The sequence below is a fragment of the Camelina sativa genome, chromosome 20 (genome assembly GCF_000633955.1).
Source record: "Camelina sativa cultivar DH55 chromosome 20, Cs, whole genome shotgun sequence".
NCBI classification, from domain to species: domain Eukaryota; kingdom Viridiplantae; phylum Streptophyta; class Magnoliopsida; order Brassicales; family Brassicaceae; genus Camelina; species Camelina sativa.
In genome coordinates, this window is record NC_025704.1 from 28,405,818 (window position 1) to 28,415,618 (window position 9,801).

At 32.8% G+C, this 9,801-nt stretch overlaps 1 protein-coding gene, 1 non-coding gene and 1 pseudogene across 3 annotated transcripts in view; 1 reads left to right on the forward strand and 2 right to left on the reverse strand.

Annotated features, from left to right (window-relative positions):
• On the forward strand, nt 773-844 carry TRNAC-GCA. Its single transcript has one exon. It is a non-coding gene; the product is annotated as a tRNA-Cys (tRNA).
• LOC104771920 lies at nt 905-4,499 on the reverse strand (annotated as a pseudogene).
• LOC104771919 (aluminum-activated malate transporter 14) overlaps nt 6,769-9,801 on the reverse strand; it is a 7,938-nt gene continuing 4,905 nt past the window's right edge. The window contains exons 2-7 of one of the 2 annotated variants that reach the window (XM_010496538.1): nt 9,627-9,789; nt 9,075-9,215; nt 8,596-8,868; nt 8,145-8,266; nt 7,910-8,053; nt 6,769-7,766 (exon numbers count right to left, since the gene is read on the reverse strand). In XM_010496538.1, the coding sequence (XP_010494840.1) occupies nt 7,086-7,766; nt 7,910-8,053; nt 8,145-8,266; nt 8,596-8,868; nt 9,075-9,215; nt 9,627-9,789 (1,524 nt within the window). In that variant the 3' untranslated portion in view covers nt 6,769-7,085. The remainder of the gene's footprint in view (nt 7,767-7,909; nt 8,054-8,144; nt 8,267-8,595; nt 8,869-9,074; nt 9,216-9,626; nt 9,790-9,801) is intronic. The other variant, XM_010496539.1, reaches the window with a different exon arrangement.

A 9,801-nucleotide genomic window follows, 5' to 3' on the forward strand; every position in this document is an offset into this window, starting at 1 on the left:
ATTTGTTTTCAGAATCTGAATTACATAAGTACAGATTTGGGTCGTTATGATCAACTTTTTTGCCATACAACTTCAAAAGTTCATCCTTTTCATAGGGTCCGGACGTGGCCTTCGATCTTGTTTGGAGAAGCTATTCAATGATTGTTACATAGCTTCAAACATGGTTCGTATACTAATGAAAATGTCTATGGATTACACATTTGATGTAAAATATTCATTAGTATACGAAGCTGTATTCTATATTCACTATGGATTCTTTTAAAAATCTCATTAGGATTATGCACTACTATCATCTTTATACGATCTGTCATTTCTCTATTACAATGATTAATTGGACCACACTATTATAACATCTTTTGTGACATCGTTAATGTGACATCATTAAAATAACCTTTTAAAAAAAACTATTCTGGAAGTGATAATTTGGTAACAATTATTTTTTAATTTGTAGAAAACAAAATTTTTACAAAAGGAAAAATGGGGAACCATAAGTATAAAACACCTACAAGCTATATGTAATTTTTGTGTAATATAGAAGAAGAAAAAACAATATGATAAAAAAAAATGAATCTAACTATAAAGGAGCAAAACTGAAAATATAGGATATTAATTAATTAAATGAAGAATAATTTCCCAAAAAATATGCATCTTTTCACTAATTGGATGGGCTTTATACTGTAATTTCTTTTTCTAGTTTTGTTATTTGAATGTAATGTAATTTTCTCAATATGTTAGGGGATTTATAAAAACCTTTGTGAGCATTTAACAACTTGGGTCCATAGCTCAGTGGTAGAGCAATTGACTGCAGATCAATAGGTCACCGGTTCGAACCCGGTTGGGCCCTCTTTCTTTTCCTTTTTTTTTTCTTACAAATTTTGTTTGGTTTAGGGCAAAAGGTACCAAGTAAAAACGTGTTCAATTTTTTTTTCTTAACCAATGTAACTCTTCAATTACCACCTCATGTTACAAAATTCCGAAATAAAAACCCAAATTCAATCGCAAAAGAGAACCGAATCACATAAAAGAACCGAGAGAAACCAAATCAATATCTACCGTACCAAACAAAATAAAATAAACCGTATCGTAACACGATCAATTTAATCTCCAACCACTAGATCAACCGGTTTCTCAACTCGCACATCCACAGTCTTATCATACTCCTTGAAACAGGCGATTGTACCCAGACCCCAGTTCCTCAACCTCATCAATCACAGTATAAAGCCTGGCTACCATCTCCACGAGAAGCGACGCAAACGCAGCAAACGGTAACGCTTCCGAAAACTCCAAACTCTTCATAACCGCGATTTGCTCAACTGTTTCCTCAGTCTCCTCTTCTCTCCGATCGCCGCCGCCGATTTCTTCACCGATCTCAAGCTAGAGAGTGAAACGACGCTTAATGGAAGCGGAGATACGGTGTCGTTCTGTTCTACAGTCTGTCCCAAAACGCACCCGTTTGAGTTATTATCCTTGTGATACGAAACGATGTCGTTTGAGTTAGTATCGTTGTAATACGAAACGTCGCCGTTTAGATGTTTGTTGGTGATGTCACCGTGGAGATTAGAGCCTAAAAAGAGCTTAGGCTGTGACTTGATTGTAGTGTTGAGATCTTTTAGTGCCGCTTCGAGACTGTCGGAGAGAATCTCCGGCGAGCAATGACGTCGGTCTCGGATGCTTTCGGAGAGTTCAGACAAGACTTTGCAGATTTCTCCGGCTAGTCTAACACAAGGATCTTTGAAGAGGATACGAATAGACCTTGGAGTCTTGAAAAAAATGTAACATAAACAGAGTCAAATACTAAACTACTTCCTCCGTTTCAAAATATAGGATGTTTTAGTTAAAACACACATATTAAGAAAAAGTTACTTTTAAACAGCTTAACCAATCAGAAATAAGACTGCATAATATAAAATATAGATTTAATCTAAAAGTTGCATAGAAAATTAGAAACATCCTATATTATGAAACANAAGAGCTTAGGCTGTGACTTGATTGTAGTGTTGAGATCTTTTAGTGCCGCTTCGAGACTGTCGGAGAGAATCTCTGGCGAGCAATGACGTCTGTCTCGGATGCTTTCGGAGAGCTCAGACAAGACTTTGCAGATTTCTCCGGCTAGTCTAACACAAGGATCTTTGAAGAGGATACGAATAGACCTTGGAGTCTTGAAAAAAATGTAACATAAACAGAGTCAAATACTAAACTACTTCCTCCGTTTCAAAATATAGGATGTTTTAGTTAAAACACACATATTAAGAAAAAGTTACTTTTAAACAGCTTAACCAATCAGAAATAAGACTGCATAATATAAAATATAGATTTAATCTAAAAGTTGCATAGAAAATTGGAAACATCCTATATTATGAAACAAAAACACTTCTCTAAACATCCTATATTATGAAACGGAGGGAGTATATGTTATATAATTCATATATGTAATAACATTTTTTAAAGTTAAAAGATTTACCTGAATCTCGGTTTGTAAGCAACCGTGAAGAGCAACAACAGTGTAACTAAACTTGCGAAGAACGGATCCAACTTTCATATATTGTTGAGATGGAAACCTATGGCAAAGCCTTGTGTGTCTTAGCTCCCAACTTGCATACATTGCCTATATGTAAATGTCAATATGTAATTTATGCTTACAAAGATTACGATATGTCAATCATTAATTAATATAGTCGGATTCGAAATAAGATTTGATTCAAGATGACATACGAGAGCCTCATCGGCGGATTTAGAATCCAAAACAGTCTTATACCCTTTGTAGATTAATTCTTCATCATCAGATTCAGAATCTGATGTTTCTTTGTCTTTCTCCTTGTTCTCAAAATACTCACTCACACATGCTACGTATAGAGTAAAAAACAATAGTTATATTATGTACTTAAGGTGTGACATGTTTTGGTTTAAGGAATGTGTACCTTCAATACAACGAGAGAGGCCTTGGAGCTTCGTAAAGGTGGATTTATGAAGGTCATCGCCAGACCATATCGGAAAAACCAAAAGGCTCATGAAGAGGCAAATGGCGATACCTATACCAATGGTATATAATCTCGCATGTGCGATCTTAATCACAGTATCGACTCGGTAGCTGGATACCGTGATTAGATTAAACGTCAAAAGGAACACAAGCATACCATAATCGTAGTGTTTCTTTATGTACGGAATAAATCTCATGTATGTTATCATCGATCCTGTTACACATATATATAAATATACAACATGATTAATATATATATTTAAGTTTTGGAAATTAATTCATTGATTAATAATATCAAAATACGTACCGATGACGAAAACAGCGGTGCCAATAAAGATACCACCGAGGATTTTACCGGAATGAATAGCAACCCACTCAATGAAAAATGCCAAAGATCCTGCTACTAGTGTCCCTAATCCTCTGTTTAATCCTTTGCGTAATGTTGCACCTGGAATTATATTATACCATTATCAATTGAAGACCATGCATGTGGCTGGATATTTTGCACAATACGTAATTAGCTAAACAACAAAACAATCCGCTAATCTTTTTCAACAAAAAAAATGCAATCTGCTAAAAAAGTTTTTTTTTTTTTTTTTCTTTTTCCAGCCGATCCAATATCCGCTTATTTAATTGATTCTTAGTCCCCCACAAATAAATCACCCAGAAATTATATATAGTTTTTCCAATTTAAACTCATCAGTTTAAAAATATATATTAAAAATCGTCAAAGTACACATTTGTAACCCATATGCTCCAAGTTGAGGGGTGTTTTACCGTTATACGAATATCCCGAATTCATCATTTTAGACTTTTAGTATAGAATATCATTGGTAAGTTTTTAAAGTTGTCTAGATAAAATAGTAAATCAAGATTAGATGAGTTTTTAGAGTTTGTAGCGTTGAATAGATAGATAATAGTAAATCAAGATAAGATGAGATTATATTATAGATAAAAGTGCAAATTATTGTTCATACGCGGGTCTAATCACACGATTTTAGAATAAAACCACAATATCTTTCTCAATCAATCTCTTTGTTCCTGTAGATTAAGATAAGATCACAAACGAAAAATGCAAACTATAGTTGATTATACTTACCGGCAGAGAACTCAAGAACGACAACGACGGTCATGACTGCCCAAAGTGCATTTTTTCCAACACCTTCGAAGATAGGTTCCATGAGATACAACAATGACACGAGTGTTAAGGCGATTCCTACTTTCAAAGCATGTATCACTCTCCTCGGATCTTCTTTTCCGACAATCCATAGATTCTTGAGAATCTTCTTCATCTTCTTTGGAAGGTTTAGAACCTTCTTCCTCTTCGATCTACAACTTTCTTCTTCCATGGAAATCTCCATGCTCCGTGCTTCGACCTTGTTCCTCATTATTATTTTTCTTTGATATCTTTCTAGCTAGTTCTATCTTTTGTTGTTTACTTTCAATGAAAGAATATATATAATCTTTTATTGATTTATCCTAGTGAAATTATCTTACATGTGGAAAAGTTTTCGTTTTCTTGTACGCTAGCTATATGTATATAGAATAGTGGGTGAACTATGAGAGAGTCTGACCATAAGTTTAGTTTTTTATTTAAATAATATATTTAATTATTTTTCAACTTTTTAAAGGGCTAAGTTTTGTTGTTCTTTAATATCCATAATTTTAGTATAGTTCATAATATGTGTTAAACTGTTAATAATTTGTGAACACAACACCATATATAAAACTATAAAAATTTCATGTTCCCTGTACGATCATGTGCTTCACATAGTTACTTTATAAGGATAAGAAAGCAATATCTTGTTCGTACCGTACAAACTACAAAGATGATGAGAGATTAGAATGCGTTTTAAATGGCAAAAGATGTTTACAACCAATAAAACTTTATGTTGTTTATTAAAAAAAAAACCCCAACAAAACTTTGTTTGACAAAAAAAAGAAAAAAAAGGAAACCCAATTAAAATTATGGAAGAAAATATCACCGACATACCATACAACTATTATATTTGGGATGCTGATGGGTTATACAATATAATTACATAATTGGGTGGAACGAAAAATTCATATTCCTTTCATTTTTAATATCACTTACATAGAAAACAATTACAAATCAAAGTTCATCATTTCCGCTAAAAATGAGTTATGAACAAATATAAATTTATTTTATTTCTCTACTATATATATTACCAAAGGAAAAATAAGTGGAAAAAATATTTTCACAATATCATCCATATTTGATAGATTTATATTTCCTTCATATGTATTCCGTTGATTAATTTTTCATTTCATTATTTTAATCTTGTAGTGCAGAATCATGCGCATGCATTGTAAGTATGATAAAACCTCAAATAATATATAAGTATTATGTATTTATAATTAATTGCTAACTAGTTTTAAAAATATGGTTTATTTTCTGATTCTGAGCTAGTGAAATTTAATTAGAGATGGAACGAAAAAATCATCATCTTAAACAAAAATGTGTTAAGAATAACACATCGAAAATATGATAAAACCTAAAATAATATATAACTGATTTGCACTATTTCATTCTTTACCGATAAAACGTAACATANTTTTTTTTTTTTTTTTTTTTGTCACTCAAACGTAACATAATGTCTATATATCTTTTTTCTTATCTGTTTTAATTATAAGTTATATCTATATATATGTCATCAAATATTTGTATCGGTTTCTAGACAAATTCCAAACCTTCAAATGTTTACAGTCGGACTATATATCTTCTGATGATGGAAACATTTTATTCTTTTAAGATTTGGACGGTCCCTCCATTTGAAAAATAGCTATATTTTTACAAATGGAATTTCTCCAGTGAAATCGGTGTTTAACTGATGAATACGCAGTCGACATAGAAAAATAAATTGATGGACGTCAATTTGTCGCAAAATGAATGGACAGTAATGATGCTTTCATTTCTCTTCTACAATGATTAATTGGAAACACTGTTGAACCTTTTTTTTTTGACATGTATAACCTCTATATATATTACTTTTACGTTCTGCTTTTATTTTATTTTATTATTACTATGTTAATCTACTAAGTTAAAAATTTTAGTGTTTTGTTATAATTTTTTGGAAACTTTTTCTACTAAAATGCTTTCCTTATTGAATCATTCTACTTATTTGCTATATCTTATTACTATTTATCTGACATATATATATATATATATATTAAAACGATATATCTATTAAATTTTTTATATATTTTTACAAACTTTTTTGTTGGAAAAAAACTAGAAATTTCATAAAACTATTTAAAAAGGAGATTTGTTTACATGAATATATCTTTATCCATTTTAAATCTAGTCTATAACTATATATAATAGAAGGGAAAAGTCCCCTTAGATATAATTTTTGAAACTCTTTTTCTCTGTGGGATCAATGATTCACTTAATACAAAAAGGTTACAGGGGGACCATATAACATGCTATATAAATTTTTGTTTAAAATTGAAATTATGTAAAAAGAGAAAATGTGAAGCTGGGTCATGCTAAAAATATCTAAGAAACCCCCAAAAGGTTACATCTTTTTCATTAGTTGGTTCAGAAGCTTATAGATTTATATGATATATTATTTTCCTTTCAATGCTACATTATTTATGTGTATATTTATAAATAGAAGGTAAAGTATTGTAAGCGTTGAGAAAAAACAAATTAAGTGGGTCTATAAAGCATTTCAGTGGAGTACAAGCTAGCTGGTATTAGTGTTTTACCTATTGTTTTTCATTGATTTCTATGACTTTCACAAGATATAGAAGAAATATATACGCATAAGCTTTTTTTTTAGTGAACCCTTGGAAATCACCACCTCATGTTACATATACCGAAAATATCAATTCTCATCATTACAAAAATGAGAATCAATCAAACACATCAAAACTAAACCAAAATAAATAAAACCAGAAAAAGCCAAACCTCATTATACCGGTTGGTTCGATCTTAACTTCTTAAATCTAATCATATACTATAATCGGGAATATGTAGCTCAATATTGGTGTAGTAGCTAGCCACCTAAGTAAAAAGAGTTTTTATAGAGAGATTATGGACATGCATCCATGGTCCAAATCAAAACTGCTCGCAACCGCACTTTCACTCTATGCCAACCACTAGATCAGATGGCTTCTCGACCCGAACCTCCACATCCTTCTTATCAACGCTGTTATCATACTCCTTAAAGCAGGCGATCGTTCCTAGCTCCTCTACTTCATCAATCACATTGTCAAGCCTCGCAACCATTTCCACTAGAATTGATGCAAACGCGGCAAACGGTAACGCCTCAGAGAATTCAAGACTCGTCATCACCACAATCATACTCAACTGTTGTCTCAGTATCTTTCTTTGGCTAGTCGCGGCCGCAGATCTCCGTTCTAACGTATCAGCTCTCAATCTAGAAAACGAAACGTTTGGTCCAAAACGGGACATGCGTTCGCCCCGTGGCGTTCCAGTGTTTTGGTCAAGACGTGTTCCAGTTTGATGCGAAGCGGCGTCGTTTGTGTCTTTATTGATGTGTTTTGAAACGTTTGTGGTATGTCTACCGCTATTGCCTTGAGAAACACTGCCATTTTGGTCAGAGCCGAGGAAGAGTTTAGGTTGTGATTTAATGGCTATGTTGAGATCTTGTAATGCCACTTGAAGACTGTCGGAGAGAATCTCCGGTGAACAGTGACGTCGGTTTCGAATGCTTGCAGCGAGTTCCGACAAAACCTTGCAGATTTCTCCGGCTAGTCTTACGCAAGGATCCTTGAAGAGTCCACGAAGAGGCCTCGGAGTCTTTAAAAATTAACATTAAAAAATTATATATATCAATATTAACTAAACTATAGGTTATAATTTATGTACTCATATATATATAGTTATTCAATAATTCATTTATACTTAGTATCAAAATAAAATAAAATAAAAAATAAAGTTACCTGAATTTCGGTTTTTAAGCAACCATGAAGAGCAACAACAGTGTAACCAAACTGACGAAGAACAGATCCAATTTTGACATAATGTTTCCATGGATATCTATGGCAATGTCTTGTGTGTCTTGGTTCCCAACTTGCATACATCGCCTATACACCACACACATGTTGACATACATTCAAAGTTTTGTTTTTGGAGTGTTGGAAGAATGTTCGATCGTTTGATAGCTAGATAACTTACGAGTGCTTCATCGGTGGATTTGGAATCTAAAACAGTCTTATATCCGTTATAGATCGTGTCTTCTGACAAATCTGATGTTTCGTTCTCTTTCTCCTCCTCCTCAAAGTACTCATTCACACATGCTAATAAAAATTACCGTATTTATCAGCTTAATTAATTAATTAGATCAAAGTTAGAAATTTGCACACAAAAAAAAACATCTGAGTATCATTACCAAATACAAAAATATGGTCTTAAGCAAAATCTCATAATTTGTTATGTTTCTTGACTCAAACAAAAAAACTCTGAATTGCTAAGTTTTCCATTTTCTTGCATATACTGATCCACTCCGGTTGATCCGAGTAGATTGAACATAGGTTAGTTCCTTTCATCTTTTCTCTAATTCTTTCCTACTACTAGACCACAGCCGTGTGGACAAACTATTTTGAATCTATGATACTGAAGTACGTACCTTCGATGGAAGAAGAGAGGCCTTGCAACTTAGCGGCGGTGGATTTGTGAAGGTCCTCACCAGACCATATAGGAAAAACCAAAAGGCTCATGAGGAGGCAAATACCAACACCCATGGCTATAGTATAGAATCTCTCATGTGCAATCTTAATCACAGTATCAACTCTATAACTCGACACTGTTATTAGATTGAACGTCAAGAGAAATATAAGCATGCCGTAGTCGTAGTTCTTTTTTATGTATGGAATAAATCTCAAATATGTTATCAAGGCTCCTGTTACATAAAAGAAAAAGTATAATTAATAGTACAAATATTAACTGTCGAGACAAATGTAGAGAGTGATAGTTTAATAAGTTTTGAAAATTATTCATTTGTTTGGATCTATGTAATTAATAGTTTAATTAATATATACAACGTGGGTTGATTGTGAAAATAATTAAGAGAGTGATAAACTGATAAATAAATATCTAAGTACATACCAACTATGAAAACTGAAGCGCCAATGAAAATAGCTCGGAAAACCTTGCCGGAATCATTAACGACAAATTCAATGAAAAATGCCAAAGATCCTGCAATCAGTGTCCCTAGTCCTCTATTAAGCCCTTTGCACAACGTTGCACCTGAATGAATTAAACACCATTTACATCATTAAAACCATATTATCTTGCACAAGATATTCAAACAATACTCACTATAGCTTATGAGTAAATTATCTATATTGATGTTTTTGGTTTAAGGTATAGCACTAGGTTTCATTGAAAGGCTAGAGTAAGTAATCCCGGAGATAATCAAGTCCATGGATGATGAGTAGTTTCTCGAAAGTCCACCATGGATAAAGCATTGAGACCAAATTTCAAATGATCAAACAATCCACGCATATATAGTGTTTACACATGGAATCGGGTTTGCGGTTTTTACCCTAGATCCATATATTACCATGCCACCACAAATTGTTCATGCATTTGTACATAAAAATAAAAAACCAAAAATAAGTAAAATTTTAATCTTAAGTGTTTTGACTTATAATTTACCTACAGAGAACTCGAGGACGACCACGACGGTCATGACTGCCCAAATAGCACTGTTTCCAATGCCTTTGAAGAGAGGCTCCATGAGATACAATAAGGAAACAAGTGTCAATGAAACTCCTACTTTCAAAGCATGTTTCACTCTCCTTGGATCATCTTTTCCAACCTTCCATAGATT